The 19,071-nt window shown below is 41.2% G+C and overlaps 1 protein-coding gene across 6 annotated transcripts in view; it reads left to right on the top strand.

Moving 5' to 3' along the window:
- Positions 1-19,071, top strand: part of enah (ENAH actin regulator) — a 130,487-nt gene that overhangs the window by 54,600 nt on the left and 56,816 nt on the right. For all 6 annotated transcript variants that reach the window (XM_067573169.1, XM_067573173.1, XM_067573171.1 and 3 more), the window contains exons 2-3: positions 8,806-8,971; positions 12,907-13,084. In XM_067573169.1, coding sequence (XP_067429270.1) covers positions 8,806-8,971; positions 12,907-13,084 — 344 coding nt within the window. The remainder of the gene's footprint in view (positions 1-8,805; positions 8,972-12,906; positions 13,085-19,071) is intronic.

Here is a 19,071-nt window from a genome sequence, read left to right as displayed (position 1 = left end):
GGATTCCACGCCCAAAAGCCTTATCTAACATTTATATGGTTCTACTCGCATGTTTTGTTTCAGCTTCACAGGATTTATCATGCTCCCCCAGCTTGGAAAGAAGCTGAGTCTGGCTTTTCAGAGCACGGCGTCAGTTTTTTGTCAGATGGCTTAAAGCTGAAAAGGGCAAACTGCAGAATGCGAGTTGATTTAGAGAAAGATAGAGACAGAGAAGCAGACAGAAAGAAGAAATACCTCTGCAGGGAGGCAGGTTAGTAATGAATTAATTCTAATTCAGCCAGAGGACAGAGTACTCTGTGTGTATGTGTGTGTGTGTGTGTGTGTGTGTGTGTGTGTGTGTGTGTGTGTGTGTGTGTGTGTGTGGCAGCGACATATACCTTTTTTCATAATTTGTCTGTCTTGAGGGAAACACAGGAAATGGAAGAGGTGAAAGAGAGATTCCTACCATAATAGAACACAGCTGATTGAGTGAGTCTGGGCAGCTGAAAAGTTTACTGTCTGTGATTTCATAGGAAACTATGAGAGGAAACCAAAGAAATACCCCCGAGAGTTCAGTAAAATTACCCTCATAACCGAGCAATTAACAAATGTCGTAAACAGTTGTATGTCAGAAAAGTGCCATAAAACAAAGACTTTCATTAGAGTGCTCTATAAACTGTAGCTTGAATGGGAATATATATACGCAACATGAGGAACTGCACAAAATCAATACTGTAGCTTTTTAGATGTGGTTTTGTTGGTTTTAGTTAGTTTCAGCAAGCAGCTATTTGTTAATGAGGGGAAGCTGGTCATGTTCTCGACGCTCAAACACTAAGTCTTTACAGTAGAGCAAATCTCCACATGTGGTCTGTAATGTGAAGAATGCTTTATATAACAACAACAAACAGATAGAAATTCATAGGATATACAGTAGGTGGTTTGAGATACATTCTAGCTGGTGTGTTTGTTTCTAAGATGCATGCATAATCTTTAACTACGCCAGGAAGCAGCGTGTGAAAACAGCTTCTACTGAGTCTACTGTGATGATAGCAGCTGAAGCTACAGGAAAAAGCCTCTCTAGCGATTTTAACACAAACAATCATCACGTCAGACACACCGAGCTGTGTAGAGTTTCTGATCAGAGCAAAACCTGGGAAGACATTCAAATGTTTGTCTTGCTTGTAGCTCACAAATGTGATTTATGTTTATGTTGGTGTAAGTTTATGGATAGTTGTTAGCTAGATAAACTGCAGTTGAAAGTAAACTGCTAAAGTTTCATTACATTATCGCCGCCCTCTGCACTGGAGTAAAGCCAACCTCTGGTTACATGTAGCCCAAGAAAACCAAGAAGGATTGCAGTCATATCTGTGATGTGGCCAACAGACGCATCTACCCTCACCGAGCATTTTATTAGGAACACCTGTGCAATCTAATGCAATCCAATACAACAGCTCTGACATCAATTCTACTTTTATGAAGCTTATACATTATCAGTTTTTGTTGACATTGTCATTGACATTTTGTTTATTCTTGAGGTAGTAGTTGGTGGTGGTGTACTGAGGTACATTATATTGAAAAGTGTTCCTAATATTATGTTCACCCTATTAACATACATAAAGTAGGCAAAATATCAGGAACACTTTTCACCCACTATGACCTCAATAATAAAAATAGAGTTATCACCTTTCTGGCAATGTCAACAAAATATGAAAATGTATAAGCTTCATAAAATTTCTGGCAGAGCTGTTGTATTGGATCACATCAGATTGCACAGGTGTTCCTAATAAAGTGTTCGGTGAGTGTATGTGGCCAAGTGTAAATCTACATCTTTGCTGATCCCTTAACTTTAGATCTGTAGCCCCGTTATCAGGTCAAAATTTGAATTTGATTTGATTTATTGATTGGGACAGTGTGCAGTTTTAAACATTAAAGGTGCACTGCACTGGAGTTAGCTCGAAGCTAATTTGCATCCATAGTCCCCCACAATCAAAACATACAACAGCACAACAAAACAAAAAAAAAAACAAAACAAAACACAGAACACACCATACAAAATACAAAGCTGTTTGGTTTATGACCAAATATCTTCAAAACTAATAACATTCCCATCAGCTTCAGCTGTACTTTGCCTAATGTGCTAATTAGCAGATGTTAGCATGCTAAAACACTAAAACTGTGAACATGCTTATTGTTATACCTGCTAAACATCATCATGTAAGCATGCCGACGTTAGCATTTAGCTCAAAGCACCGCACAGAGCTGCTAGCATGGCTGTGGACTCTTAACTGTCTCATCTAACATAGTTGGAAACATGAACCCTTAGCTCTACTAGGTCAAGGTTTTAGAAAGGCCTTCAGCTGTACTGAACATTCAGCTCTTTGTTACATTGTTGCAGAGATGTTGGTAGATCAACAAGAAGAAAACAAGCTGCCAGCAGTCCTGCTATCATCATTACTATATTATATATGATCAGCTACGTGAGAGAGGTTATTAATGAATGAATGATCAGTGTTTCTTTAATAATAAACAAACACAGCCACAGTCCTCTCCACATATGTAGTGTTAAGAAAGAGCAGTGCAGCTGGCATGACAAATATGAAATCATCATTCTTTGACCGGGTTTGTCAGATTGTTTTTGGCAGACACGAGGAATGAGATTTCAGACACCCCTTTTTGGTTTGTTTCTATTTTTAGACAAGTCAGTTGGCTGGTTACGTAACTTTGGTCTATCAGCAGTGAAATTAGTCACAATTTCCACCCGTAGTAGTGATGTAGTGAGTCAGTAGAATCGGAGGATAAATCAGAGATGCCCACTCTCCCCTTTTTCTCTATCTGTCTTATTTTGTAGCAACATAAAAAGCTGGTAAACACAACTTTCAGCAGCAATTCATTTAACAACCGAGCATCAGGAGAGGTCAAATCAGCTGGGATCTTCTTTTTTTGTTGTTGATTGCTTGGATTGAGCTGCTTTGTCCTTCACAGGACCATTTTTGTAACCTCCCTGCTTCTTGTTTATCTACATTTCATTGCTCTGTTGCTCTCTCTATACACCCACAACCCTGCCCCCCCCCCCCCCCACCTTGCTCCTCTCCACTCCTGGCAGGATGTGACATCATGGCGGTGAAGCCCCTGGAGCTGCTCCGTTCCTCTTTGAAGTCAGAATCGTTCTTAACTCGGAGCCTCATTAACATTAATGAAGGAGATGAAAATATTCTCATCTCATATCCCATTCTCCGTTCCTATTCTTGTCAGATCTGCATATTTTTCCTCAGTGTGTGTGTGTGTGTGTGTGTGTACTTCTGCTCCATTAGAGACCTTTTAACAGGAAAGTACTGTCCACATATGTGTCTTTGATAGAAACAGAGAACAGGGTTGATGTAGTAAGTCTGTGAAGCCCAAGTATGATGTGGTATGTTGTGGTATGTGTAGGTTGCTGTCTTGAGCATGTAGTCATGCATGTACAGACGACTATCACTGGATTACTTTGTTACTGAAGAAATTTTAAAAACGTGATTCTCAGGCAAGTTCTGGAGTTATAGTGAGCAATTTTTTTTTCTTCTGTGATTTCTCAAGCAGATTTATGGATGTTGATTTCATAACCTGACAAACTTTAAGACAGACTGAATCTAAAAATATGTGTTATCGTGTCTGTGTGTTGAGATTTGACTGAGTTATGACTCACAGAAGGAGTTCGAGTTTTTTCCCCAGTTGATCTAATGCAACAGTGACGACGTGTCAGAGGCAGAATGTTCACTTCCCCTTAAGAGATTAAGCATATTTGATGAATTGTGTCGAGAGATCCGAGCCGTAGAGGTAAGGCCAAGGCTCTTTAAGAGAAAGAAATGCCACTTTCTGCAGACATTCGGTAGATATTGGCAGAAAGTAGAGTTGTGTTGGCTCGGTAGGGAGAGAGAGGGAGGGAGAGAGCAGCTGAGTTGAGTTCAGTAGAAGGGTTAACAAGGAGATGAGGAGGGTCAACAGGACTGGATTACACCAGTCAAGTACTTAACGAGCGGAAATCCACATTTCACTTGTTTGTCTCTGACACAATTCCCCCCGAAAGAGCTGCAAAGACAAAGGGGCAACACGTAATGCACACAGCTGTTGAGGAATGTTAATAATGCCGCAATTAATGTAAATGGCAGATTATTGTACACTTTCTTTCCTCCGTAATGTATTCAATGTGTGTCCGAGGGAAACGAATGTCAAAGCAATTCTACCAGCGGCGATCGGACCGATCAGTTGAGAAAGCAACTGTGTCGTGTCTGCTTCTCTCTGTGCGCTCCACAGATGTGTTTTAAGGGGATTTTCTCTTTATGTCTGAGGTTGGGTTTTTGTTCTTTTTAGTCGTCACATTCTCTCTCCCTCTCCAGATTTCGGGATGGATTCCTCTGGCTTTTTAGCTCACAGCGGTTCCAAAGAAGTAGAGCGTCAGGAGGGCTTCAGCTGAATCACGCACACATATAACCATCCTCCACACGCATGCAAACCACAAGTATATCCCCCCCCACACAAATAACAGTGCAGTCCAGAAACGTGCAAGCATATAAGATCCGTATACTTCCTGACACTGTGGTGAGAGTTTGTGACTAAAAACTACTGGAGGCGAAGGCTGCGGTCTCTCCTGTGGTCCGGAACTTCAATTTCTTTCGTAGTATGAGAACACTTTGACCAAACCGCAGTGACCACAATCAGCAAAACATGCAGCAATGCAATCATTATTTTTTAACCACTCAGATATGATTGTTTAAAGAGCCCTCTTTGATTGGCTGCATGCATCCAGAGCTGCCCAGTCCTCCGTCAGACTGGAGAGGAGCTTCTGGGATGTAACGTGGAACAGATTCAATCTGTAGTTAAGAAAATTTATTGATGTGTCCCTTTTACTTTCCAATCTGCAGGGTCACACATAAAACAGCATCTCTGGAACTTGGATTTCAGTGTGCAGTTTTGCTAAAAAAAATATATATTTATTGGTGGTTATTTGAATTATTTGAATTATTTCTTAAAGGAGTCATTCAACATTTTTTGAAGAAGGCTTATGTGCTTTCTTGCCAAGAGACGAGAAGATTAACACCTTTATGTTCAGAATGAAGCAGTCAGCAGCCTGTTGGCTTAGCTTAGCAACAGGAGGAAACAGCCGGTCTTGATCTGTCCAAAGGTAAAAAAAAAAGAATCTGCCTACCAGCACCTCTAAAACTCCTGGAAGTCACTACACCCGGTCAAGAAACTGACAAATAGCCGTTTTTACATGATTTATACACTTTTTATATGTTTTTTTTACGCTTCTGTTTTTGTTCCATAACATGTTATTTAGTGGGTTTTATGGGGGGATTGATTTGTCTTTGGAAAGAACCAGTCTAGCTGTCTCTCTATTTCCAGTCTTAATGCTAAGCTAGGCTAACCATACAGACATGAAAGTGGTATCAATCTTCTCATCCAGCTCTCACCAAGAATGTGAATAAGTATAGTTCCAAAAATGTCAAACTATTCCTTTAAGCCAAATCCATATTTGTTCCAGACTTTTTTGCTGCTTTAATGATTATTTATAGAATATTTGGGGTTTTTTGAGGTGTTGGTTGGACAAATCAAGCAATTAGAAAATGTCACCTTGGACTCTTTGGGGGGCATTTTTGACTACTTTCTGACATTTTATTTTAATTAATTGAATCAATCAAAAACACAAATGACAGATAAAGTTGAAGTGAACTAGTTGAAGCCTTAGTTTACAGCTCATTATGGTGGAAGCTTTCTACCTCTAGACTGTAGTTTTTGACAGTGGACAGGGAAATATGCGCAACTGTCAAACAGCAGAAACCATAGCAACAACATCAAATAACCCATTACATCTTCACATGAGTCCACCAGAAGAGTTTGACAAAACAAGCACAAGAACCACACTGCTGCACTACTTACACTGACTACAGCTGACACATCAAAGCCTCGGCGCAGTATTGCAGTTTTTTTTTTTTTTTCAAACCGAGTGGTTTCTTCAGAGTGGTCGTGCTGTGCGCTTGATGGATTTACTTGTTTACCAAAATTATACTGGATCTGAATCTGCAGACCAGCCGGAAAAATCAGGGAAGTGAAGCTCTCGCCTCAACAACCACCAAAACTCATTTCACTATTTTCAGAAACGCTGTGTTCTTTTTCATAAATATCAGCAGCCATGGAACTTATTGATATGTATACTGTACATATAGTGCACAAATGTATGTGAGTTTACCCTCCACTACATGACTGCATATAAGCACTCCTCCTCTGAGCCTGTTGAAAATAAATGGATCTTAGTCATTTTTCCTGTTTTAATGAAGATGTAAAGTTTCATAATTTGCCTGTAGAATATGTTAAAATCCGCAGCCAGAGCAGCAAGTCATGAATTAATTATCCTGACTTCAATTTCCTTCTGAGACTGTGGTTCAGGAGGTAGAGGGGGGTCGTCCGTGGTTCAATCCCCGGCTCTCTGGGCAAAATACTGAACCCCAAATTGCTCCTGATGGCTGTGACATCAGTGCGGGAATGTGTGTGTGTGTGAAAGGGTGAATGTTGGAATGTAATGTAAAGTGCTTTGAGTGGTTGATAAGACTAGAAAGTGCTGTATAAAAGCATCCATTTATAATCTACTGTCGTCCTCTTCGGTTTGTTTCTACTCACACATGCAGCCAGTTAGTTAGACGCTGTAAACCGAGGTGTTAACTCTTGATGCAGGCTCTAAGACATTTGTGATTTAAAGAAAAAAACAAAAACAAAACAAAAGCGGAGATCGGATAGTAATGTAAGTTCACCAGCTGCCGTATAGTGTTAACACTGTTAGGCTTCTGTTGACATAATGGAGCACATTAGCAGAGATGTTAAAGTGTGTGTGTGTGAGAGAGAGAGAGCTATGTGTGGAGTTGTGCATATGGGTACATGCTGTTTGTGTGTGTGTACCAAAGAGTGCACACTTGTGAGTACACACAGAGGATAAATGTTTCAGTGATTTTGTTATTTTACAGCAAGTCATTTCAAACGTGGAGTGTTAAGTAGCTTTGGCACGTGCAGCAGACTGTTTCCACACAGTTGTGCTCGTTACTGAGGACCTTCCTCCATTTTCATGTAGTTTCAACTTTTAAAAACACAAAGCGTGCGTCTCAGTGGAATCTATCTTTCCTCCCCTCATCACTTCCTTCCTCTGACTCTTTTCACTTGTTTTTCACTCCTTTTTCTCCTCTCCAAGCCATTTTAGCCTGTCATTTCCTCCACTTTTTTACACTTCTCACGTCTCTCCTCCATCTCCATCTCCTCTCTGCTTGCGTTCGGGTTGTAAGTGTCGCGTCGGCACACAGAAATGTCTACCGCTGAAGTGCTCTCTTCTTCTCTGTTTCCCCCTCTTTGGTTCTCTGGTATTAGTAGCTGTAGTCATGTAATGAATAATTGACTCTTTCCCTCCCTGCAGTCTGTCACTTCCCTGCCCAGTGTTCACATAGGTGCACTCACACAAGAGCTGCAACTAATTATTAAAACGGTCTCACTGTTTCCCAAACTCAAAGATTGATTGATTGATTTTATTTATGAATTATCAGACACAAAAAACAAAAATCCAAGAGATAACATGTTGTTAACATGACCACTTATTTCCAACATTTCTATAAAAGGCAAAGAAACCCAAAGAAGCACAAGACATTCATCATAAAAACCAAGCAATACAGTTAAGAAATCCAAAAACACGTCATCACAATTCAAGAACTAAAAAATAACTCCCACATTAAAATACAAGGACAGCTAAAGTAACAATGTCATTGCAGCTGTCTAATTCCCAAGACTTGTCACCAAACTCATTACATAGTGACAAACACAAAATACAGCCAGCCATGAAGCAAATGTCACTATTTTTTTGGCCCGATATCTCAAATGAAATCCCTCTTTGTACTAGAATTATAGCGATGTCAGTGTGTAGACTGTGAAAAATGCCTGATGCAATGTTGCTTTGGTGCACCGAAGTTCCCTCAGGAACATGGAAGGATGTGTAGGGCTGTGGATTTATGAGGGTGAACTGCACTGGTTTGTAAGACGGGAAGTTGTTCAAACAGACTAATCACAGCCCTGATGACATTTGCTTGCAATCTAGGAAAGGCAATATATTTGTTAGTTAACACCAGAGCGCTGTGTTTGATTACCAAAGTTATGTTATTTAACGTTTAACCATTTTACATGAGACTGAGCTCACAGCACAAACAAATAAGAGTAACAATGCAGTTACATTAACAAAAACTAAATATCACACTTTTACTTGTGTTGTTTCCTCCAGTGAAAGAAGAAAGCCACCGTGGTTTCCAGATGAATGGCCGTTTGACATTAATAGTGCCATTAAAATGAAGAAAAAAAAAGACTGTGTTGGTCTGGTGGTGGCCTGTGCAGTTTCAGGGGACACACTGATATATATTGTAGTAGAAGATTAATTGGTATTCATTTTGCAGCGGGTCTTTTTGTGTAGCAGGGTCATACTGACCGGAGGAAAGATGTTGATGTGTCTTTTTAATTACAGCAGTAGTTCTGCCAGAGCAGCCTGTACTCCCACTTGGCTTGAGTGCATACCTGTTGCGTCATCATTGCACCTATAATTACGGTTCAGAACATCCATTAGGATATTATGAATTTTATGTGTTGAGTTTGAAAAGTCTTCTTCCAAAAGGAAAACCCACAAAATAATAAAAAAAAAAGCAGGAGGAAGCACATGATTTGGGATCAGTAAAGCAAGCAGTGCATGTTTGACCGTCCAGTCAGATTGTTTGGCTGAAGCTACTAGATGTAAAATGACATTTTCTGTATTTGTGTCTCCTCTCCCTGCAGTGAACAGAGTATCTGCCAGGCGCGAGCCGCTGTCATGGTGTACGACGATGCCAATAAGAAGTGGGTCCCAGCCGGCGGCTCCACGGGCTTCAGCAGAGTCCACATCTACCACCACACAGGCAACAATGCCTTCCGCGTAGTGGGGCGCAAGATCCAAGATCATCAGGTCAGTGGATGAGAGGGGGCTGAGGGAGGGGGGGTTCTAAAGACTAGGGGTGAAACGGTACGAACTGTTGGTTTCACTATGCTCGGTTTGGTACGTCACTTCCTCAGTATGTATTTTTTTTCCTTGTAACCACCTCAGCCAACATCAGGTCAAAATTTAATGAAGGTACAGTAAACATTATACTTAGTAAGCATCAGCATGTTAGCATTGTCATTGTTAGCATGTTGTCATGCAAACATTAGCATTTTACTCAAAGCGCTGCCATGCCTTGATACAGCCTCACAGAGCTGCTAGCATGGCTGTTGACTCCTTCTCCTGTTTTTCAATTATAGTTCTTAACCAGTGATAATTGGAAAACACAAAATTGGGATTTTTCATCTGTAAATTGTTCTTCAGTTGTGTACATATAAGTGAATATGTGTGTAATTTGTCTGGTCAAATAATATATCACTTGACACGTCTAATACATAAACAACAATTGACAGACCTGAAAAGCTTTCTCAAGTTTAAGTTATGACTGACAACATGTTAAGTAGCTGGGAAGCACTTTGCAGTCCTAACATTAAATCCTCTGAATATATGTGATATAAAATACAGTAATTAAAAAGTCCACTAGACCCATTCAAGTTACCTCCCATGTAGCAGACTGAACCCAGAACATGTTGAACATGGAGGACGTACAGTGTGAGGAGTTAGGGAGAAATAGTGTTGCACTCCAAACAAAGAGAGGTCTTCTAAGTTTATTAAAACTATTGGATATGAAAGGAGGATGGCAAAGCATACTGTTTCCAAATATGGTATATCAAAATATTCAGTTTCATGTATCCAGTGATGTCAACATATGACTACATTGTCAGAGAATCCTGTGGTGAGCACATGCAAGGACTACATCACGTGATACCAGCTATTCAGCACCGTTCTACAAATATGCATCAGATATTACAGATTGTCAAAGCCCTGCAAATAATTCATGTTAACATGCAAACTTGTTCAATCTAATTTACAACTTACTACAGTTTAAAGTTGTCAGCAGCATCTAAGGATAAAATGAGCCAAGAGCCAAAAAGAATAAGAATCTTTCTGTATTTGCCCCGTACTCTTTTTCAGTCACTTGCAGGAGTTTTAAGAGAAATGAGTGTATTTTCTTGCCATCTGCTTGTTAAAGTACACACACAGTGTTTCTCTTACATTCAGCGTTGGTACGTTTTGGAAAGGAAACTAACATGGAAATAAAAAATGGTAGAAGTGAGGTTACACACCAACATTCTTCAAAATCATACAGAAACAAACACTTACACACATAACTTGACCTTCCACTGAACCTTTTTCCTTGAGTCTTGAACTGTTTTCTTCTCGACTCCCCAGCTCCTGTAAATCTTGCCAATGTCAGCACATCCCACCGACTGCTAAGCTCTTATTCCCAGGAACACAAAAACAGCATACAGCAAAGCACGCCATACACACAGGAGCTTATATATGAACACGTGCACATGTACACAGCAAAATGCTGGAAGATGCAGGAAGAAGAGGCAGGAAGTAGCTGAGATGAGCTTGCGTGGCTCACAGGGTGAAGGCAAGTATAATCCTCTATTTATGTAGGAACATCTCAAGCAGGACTTACACACACTGTGTGTGTTCACAAGTGTATCAATACAAGAACTTAACCCAAAATAAAGCAAGCAGCTGTTGGAAGAAAAAGGATAATGAGTAGATCGGAGACCACCTGAGGACACAGACCGTGTGTGTGTGTGTGTGTGTGTGTGTGATGACAGCATGTGAGTGATTCCCTCCTGTGGGGCAGTACACACTGCCTCAGCAATCCCACAATTCTCTCTGTTTTATTGTCTGAGTTTTCCTGTGAGGCTGCAGGGAGGGAGAAGAATAAGTCATGATGTTTCTTTCTCCTCAGTGCTCCTCTCTCTTAGTTTACTTCATTCTTAACTCCTCTGTCTTACCATAAATTCTCAAATAAAAGTTGATTTTTAATAACGGCCAAATAATAGCCAGCGGTGTGACTGCAACTCATAACCGCAACATCCCTGGTTCGATTCCAGCTTTTCATGTCCTACCATTCTCTCTTATGTTTCCTGTTTGTGTCTTCGTCGTCAATTTGACCAGCAAAGGGGAAAAAATGCGAAAATAATATTTGGCAAAAGGAAAAGAAAGAGATATAGACAGGAAACAAGTGGAAAGACAAAGGTCCCCGGGCCAGATAAATATGATAGAAACGATAAAATGGTGGAAAAATACCCCTCACTCTAATAAACATCTGTCTTAAGTAAAGTTCTGGTTCTGTCTGCTGTTGAGATAAAGACCCCGATCACTTTTTGAGAATTTGTATCCTCCTTTTTCATGAAACCATGATATAGGACAAACAGAAATCACAAACACTAGAAGAAGTGTGATCTTTATAACCAATGATGGGATGGGGAGTCAGTGGCGGGACCGGCTGTGTTTATGTTAACATTTCACACTTACAGCTCCAGACTGATTGTTAGTTTGTGTGTTACTGCTTTCATAAGATACACATTCCCTCTATTTGTTTTATTCACTGCCATCTACAATAAGCATCTCGAGTTACACCATCGCAATTCCTTCTCACATTTAACGGCTGTTTGTTTTATTACCCAGTCCATCAACAATAAAAGAGCGCTTATGTGAATCATTTCCCGCCTGCCAGAGAGACATTATGATAATCACAGAAATTGACACTAGATTATTCCTCGCCAGGTTAAAATAAATTTCACCCGTACTAGTGCTAGACTTTGTTTTCCATAAACTAGCGGATTGGTTACAGGTTTTAGTGCTAGTCGAGCTGTTTATTAGCCAAAGCGATATTGTGCCTTCAGGAGAAAATACGACCTGTTTGAAGGCTTGTCTCAGCGCAGTTTAATCCCTCAGTTTCACCATGAGGTTTCTGAAATCTTGACCAACCCAGTAAGATAAGCTTTCCCCCTGTTGGGGAATGTTTTGAATTCAGTCTCTTATTGGTTTGGACATGAGATGACACAGTGATTATGAGATTAAACCGCATTACACATCTTCTCAGGGTATTTCGGCTATATCAGATGAACACTGACAAAATCGTATGTGTGTGTTGTACATCATCCCCACATTCCCACATTTCACGGTGCCAACCCCCCCCCCCCCTCCCCCACTGATTATGACATAAATTAAGATCCTTCAATTAAAAACCACTTTTCATATTCTGTGTATGGACGATGGCAAGTCTGCTCTTGTCACAGTCCATCAGGTTCTGGGGTTCCTGCTTTGAGACCCACTTCTGTCTCAATAATTCACACAGGAGTAGCTTGAGGCGTTTCTGCTTGGCTGTGTGCCCAGAACAGTAAAAAACCCTGATGTTAGCATTGAAAGCACCTTAAACGCAGAGTGAGTGGATTGTAAAGACACTTTACAACCAGGTAAAAATGACCTTTTACCACCTAACAAGCTCCGGTGTCCCATTGTTTTCAGGTTGTGTTTAATTAGACTGAGGTTTTTTTTTTTTAGCGGAATAAGATAAAGTAGTGTGTGAGATTGTCTGAATCATCTTTTGTGATCTTGGCAACTCCTGAGCTCCAGTTTTCCGAGTTAGTGTCGTGACTGAGAGTCTATGTGATGGATAGACCACATGAGACCACAATACTTTTGCTTCTTGTTTTTATGTCTGTATTTGTGTTGCTAAGCCATAAATCTCAGGTCAGCCTGGCAACATGCTGTCACATACACTTTTCCAAACCTGTTTCAGAGCGCTATTTTCTGTCAGTTTGAACTCCCAGCTGTTCAGAAACACAGCTATAAAGGACTTGACAGCTGAGTGTACCGAGGTGTATTATGAACACTTCCTGATTGGCTGCAGTTGCTAGTTATCTCAACAATCACAATCACGTTTCCTTTTTTTCTCCCTCTTTTCTCTTGGTCATGGGCGTCTCCAGGTGGTGATAAACTGTGCCATTCCCAAGGGGCTGAAGTACAACCAGGCCACGCAGACCTTCCATCAGTGGCGTGATGCCCGACAGGTCTACGGCCTAAACTTTGGCAGCAAGGAGGACGCCAATGTATTTGCCAGTGCCATGATGCATGCCCTGGAGGTGCTCAACTCCCAGGACGCAGGTACACTGCTGTGTGCTGTATGTGCTGTTCCACAACCATGTAATACATTGTTTTCTGTCTGTCTCTTCATGGAGTAAACCCGTGGCTTCCAACCAAGGCAATGTCGACTTGTGATCTCTCGTCATAGGTTGAGACAGCTAGTCAAACCGGTCTTTCCGTGGAAAACATTGCTCATTACATGATTCATTTCTTCATGCAGCATTAGAATTGGATTTCCTTGATAGGGAAGGAATATCGATTAAGGGTCTTGTACCAATTTTAATGTCAGTTGGAAGCAGTTCAAGCTCAAGTGGTCTGGAGAAAATCCTGCCAGTTGTACTCAATCTGCCTTTTTTTTCTTAATACCAAGACATGACATAAAGTGTACACATGTAGTTTTTTAAAAGTATTTTTAGGCATATTAAGTATTTATCAGACAGTATAGAGTAGTGAGCTGGAGAAATGGAAATGTCCAGAGCCAGTCTTGAACCAGGGAGAGTGCAGTTACATCAGCATCAAACCTATAGTTGATTTGTTCTGGTGGTTCAAATAAGTGGATTAGTTGGTAAATTTGTAGCATTTCCCCCTCAGTTCTGTTTCTTTTCGCATAGAAAAAAATGAAAAGCTACATGAGTGCTATTGATTTCACTAATCACTTTCCAGCATGCAAAGTGCACAGGACGCTCTCAATGGTGCAAGAGTAGAATTCCTCAGTATTTGAGAGGATACCCGGAATTTCCTCAAGCGTCTGAAGTGAAATACTCTCTGCCTTGCCTCGCTCACCACTGAGTCAGTATGCAGCACCCAGGTCAGGCACCCTGTGATGTGGACACCAAGGTACTTGAAGCTGTTCACCCTCTCCACCAAGGACCCGTTGCTATTTAGGGGGGCGTTGTTCCTTCCCTGCTTCTTCCCAAAGTCCGCTCTCAGCTCCTTAGTCTTGCTGATGTTCAGGAGTAGGTTGGTGTCCTTACACCAGCGGGTCAGGTCCTCTACTTCCTTCAGGTAGGCCTTTTCATTGTTATCTGTGATCAGGCCCACCACAGCTGTGTCGTCAGCAAAGTTGATGATGGTATTGGAGTCGAAAATGGCTATACAGTTGTGTGTGTACAGGGACTACAGCAGGGGGCTCAAAACGCAGCCCTGGGGTGTTCCGGTTTTAAGGACGAGCAGGGTACAAGAGGTGTGTCTAGACCGTGGGGTCTGCCTGTTAGGAAGTTAAGGATACACATGCGGTGTTTAATCCCATGTTCTTGAGCTTTGTGACGAGCCTGGAGGGAACTATGGTGTTAAACACTGAGCTGTAGTCAATGAACAGCAATCTCATATGGTTCCCCTTCTTGTCCAGGTGAGATAGGGTGATGTGGAGGATGTGTGCTATGGTGTCTTCCATTGATTGGTTGAGAAGATAAGCAAACTGTAATGGGTCCAGTGTGCTGGGTAGTGAGGAGCAGATGTTATCATTTACCAGCTGTTCAAAGCACTTCATCACTTGTTTCTTAGGCACAGGAATGATGGTGGACTTCTTGAAGTACATGGGTATGACAGACTGAGCCAGGAACAGGTTGAATATCATAGTGAACACCCTGAACACCATTTTGATTATCCTGTTGGCATATTATCTAGAATATCCAACTCTCCTAACAGAGCAGCAGATGAGCTTATAACAGAGAGAGAACACAAAGCTTTTACACCAAAGGTTTGACATATTTACATGTATCTGTAATTGAGCATTAAACAGAAAGTGTGGCTGCAGTTTGAAGTAGTCAGCCCCAGAACCTAGTGTCAGTAAACTTCACAGCAGGGGGGGAAACACAGGGGGAGCTGAGATTAATTTATGGGTATGAAATATTCCCCACAGGGTTGGGAAGCCTACTTAAAAAAATGGAGGATAATTAAAGACACATGTCAACAATAAAAATGTTTTTAAGTGAGCTACATTACCAGAAACAATGATTAGACTGAAACGTCTTAATTCATCACAGACCGCTCACCAGAAAGAAAGAGAGGCTGCAGTTTCCACTCACATCTCGACAGCCTGGACTTTCCTTAATCAAAACTTCCATTTAGAGTTGACAGTCTGAAAGCTCGGGAGGCAGTTAATGATAGACGGCTCCTGGTCACAGCGTCCGTTAATGGGATGATATATTTTTAGCATCATTGAGAATAATTGGTGCTCACAGCCGCCAATTATAGATCATTTATAAAACCTGCAATTGACCGTATATCCAAGTATAAAAGGGAAGACCTCATGGTGAGAGGCTGCTGGTTCACATGTGGAGCATCAAGAGGACTGCAGTATTCACATCACACACACACACACATGCACATTCACAGACCCTTATTTAATTTGCCACAAATATTCCCTGGCTGTAACTTCAAGTGGTACACCACGACCTTGGTTTTCTGAAACATGCACTCATTATGTAGCTCTGTCCTCCGGCTGTGTATCTACATTTGCCCGCCTGCCGGAGAGGATGGAGAGGGGGCATTGTTACCCAGATCTTTTAGTGCATTTGTGCTCTGATTTGGAGTGAAGACTAATCTTCAACTCTCAAGTTTGAGGCTCCTCTCTTTTCCCTCTTTTCATTTTTTAATCTAACAAAGACAACGCAGAGGTTTTAATTGCAGCTGCCTTTTGTTTGTGCAATCACAGCATTCAGATGCTGCCCCACATGACCTGCCATGCGCCACATACTCTCCCTCTCTCTCTCCCTCTCCCTCTCCTATTGTGCCCATCCCTTCCTCTCTCCCTAAACCAAGCCTCTCATCACACTCTAATCCCATCCACTAATTAACCTGATACTGATGTGCCTCATCATGCTAATGGTGCAAAGATGAGTGTGTGTGTGTGTGTGGTGTGTTTGTGTGTGAGAAGATGAGAGACAGAAAAGACTTGCGGAGAATCAGAGACAGAAGGAGAGACGAAAACATTCAAAGAGAGTTCAAGGGAACTTGTGCCAGCATCTTGTCATCCCAGATTTGACCACATAAAAGCAAAATGTAACTCTGGATAATTGTTTAGAATTGTGAGAGGCGTGCTTTGTTTTGCTTATAATGTGCACTGTCATCAAAACTAATTAGAACGAGACGGTAATGGGTTCTCCTCTTTTCCTGCACCCATTCTATTTACGCCGAAAAACAAATCTAATTTTTAATGATAAAAAGGTGCAAAACTGTGTTTGATAAATGAATCAAGCATGCAGCTGCATTTAAAGCTCCAAGTGCAGTCTATTATGTATTCATAATCCATTATGAATTTATTTTAAATATGTAATTAACATGCATCTGTAGCAGGGTTTAAACCACATGCATCACAAATAAACATTTCAAGTAACCCTCTCTCTCTGTGTGCTGATGTTCCTCTCTCCTGCTAGCTAGCTAGCTACAGTATGTTCCCCAAACACATACTCACTTTGAACAACTAGCTTCAGCTATAATCAATATTTTTATATAAACAATAGATCACATGACTACTTGTATGTGAAAGGTGTCACTTGTAGTGATGAATCCACCGAGAATTATCACCAACTCTGCAGTTCCTCCTTTTTAGTGTCTTTCAGCTCATTGTTTTTGTTTTCCTCCCTGCAACTTTTTTGTTTTGGTTCACTCTCACAGCTCTCATAGTGTTATTTTCAGCAAAAAAGCTTTAAAATCCCATTGTATACTACCTGCTCAGCACTAAACAGCAGACAGCACAGTTAGCGACTAGCTGGTAAACATAGTGGAATGTTTATCAGCTAAATAGCCAGATATTTCCATCAGGAGTTGGTGGAGAACACAAACAGAGCTAAAAGCAGAGTGAATATTAGACTTACAGTCTTCAGGTGGACAGAAAATCTATCCAAATAATCCTGAATTTGCTCTGTATCTGTTGGATGTGTAAATACCTGCTGTGCACTAGTGTTCACCATATCAACTTAAAAGGTGATTGATGGGGTTGTGTTTACAGCTTGTTTCAGCTGCCCCCAAGTGGCAACAAAATCATTTGTTGCAGCTTTAAATCTTAAAATCTTTACATCATATAATATTCCAGAGGCACCACACACTTTTTTGCTAATTTAAGAGGGCAAGGACATCCACCCATATACTGGAGAGTTACTGACAATATCAAATTGAAATGAATGAATTATTTTCAGAACAAATCCACATTACTTGGTGTACAAGTAAGTAAAAAGATTGATCTGAATAAATTTAAAATCACTGCTGGATTAAATTGTATGGAATCACAGTGTATCATTACGAATATTTCTGTATATATTTTGTATTCGATTGTAGAATGTGCATGCCAGGGAGAGATACACAGCCCTACTCTGGAGTATTGGTTAGTCAGGGACTATCCTTGGAAGAAGAGTCTTACTGATGAACAGCACAGCCGGACTTCAGCCTCAGGCGCTTTCTTTCGCTCCCATTATTTTCTCTTTTCATTTTCTCCTTCCATGCTCCCTCATCTCTTCTCCCTCCCTTCTTTCCTCTCCAACACTTCCATTTTTTACCTCACTTGATATCCCCCCCATCTTCCTCTCTCTGTCACTTTCTAATTCTTCTCACACACACACACACACACACACTGCCTTCCTCCCCTCCCTCCTTCCTCGTGGCCTTCCCCTCGCTCCCTCTCTCAGCGGTGCAGCGAGCTGCATACAGAAGCCGGAGGAAGGCGACAGCGTTTCCCCTTTCACCCCACTGTTTTGCTTCTGTATTTCTGTCCTGACAGCTGCTCTCGGTGCACCTGCTCCAGTCGCAGGCATCTGTGGACCTGACAATCCTCCCGATACACAGGCTTCACTCTCCATCACTCACTCAGTGAGTGTTAAAATCCCAGCACATGACAGAACGTCGGAGTCACATAACTCATTCTAGACCTCCATTGATTGTTTTCATGTCTGAGTTGTGATGTGGCCTTTTGGGCTCAATGCCAACATCTTCGCCATGTTAAATGTATGTGTTTGACAAAAGGAACATCAGGAAGCAAAACATGGAGTTGCCGTCTGTCTGACATGTTTTGTGGTTCTCTCAGTAGCGTATGGTCATAAAGAGCTGATTTACAGTGTGTCCTTCTATCTAAGCTTTTATCTTAAGTTGTTTATAGTACCTTATCCAGACAGTGTTCACGCTCTGCAGCCTAGCTCAATAATCAATGGAGACATAAATCATAAGATAGTATACCATGGTCAGCCCTGCCTGTGAAGACAGTTAAATGGATGAGGATTAACTGTTGGATGAGTACAGTAATGGCGTCCACTCACTGAGCATCATTTCTGCAGCTGCTTTGACATTTACACTGGTCCTCAGTAGGACGTGTAGGTTTGATTTAGATTGTGTTGGAGGGCTGTTCAAGGTCCACTTTGGATCTCTTAGGATATTTTAAAATCTTTAGTTTGTTTGCTCTGGTCAGTGGATGAGTTGCATTTTCTTCTTGGTTCAGTTTCTTTTCATGCATAAAAATAAATAAATAAAGTGAACCGAAATGTATCACTAAAAGCCACGTGAGGACCTTCTCTCCTCTCATTGGTCAGCTGTGTCTGGGGTGGGAGTGAGAACGTAAACACAGGAAGAATCCATCCAGTATTCACTTAAAAAGAAATAAAAGAATCGCCTCTACAAAAGAAAAAATATTAACATTCCCCCCAAAACAAACTGCAGGCAAACACATCACAGGATGGTGTTTAATCAAGAGCAACTTTCTCTCCTCCTCCACTCCTGTGAAGAGCAAATGTCTCTACAGTAGCAGATTTAGTTTTAATGCTTCATGATTCATATAGCCCTACACTCCGTGCTGCAGTGGACCGCTGTCACCGGCTGTGAGAATCATGTGTACAGTAAACGTGTGTACGTGAGGTTAGAGGGCTCAGCTGTCATTTTTGCTGTGTTTGAAGACGGTGCACAGAAGCTGCATAGGGCAGAATAAATATGCTCTCATACAGTTGTGTTTGTATATACACCAGTGATAAAGCAAGTTACAGCTAAGTCTTGCTAGCTTAGCCTGAGACTTGCTCATACAGTAG

Source organism: Thunnus thynnus, chromosome 18 (genome assembly GCF_963924715.1).
Source record: "Thunnus thynnus chromosome 18, fThuThy2.1, whole genome shotgun sequence".
Lineage (NCBI taxonomy): Eukaryota > Metazoa > Chordata > Actinopteri > Scombriformes > Scombridae > Thunnus > Thunnus thynnus.
The sequence above is the reverse complement of the archived record's forward strand: the minus strand, read 5'-3'. Positions and strand labels throughout refer to the sequence as shown.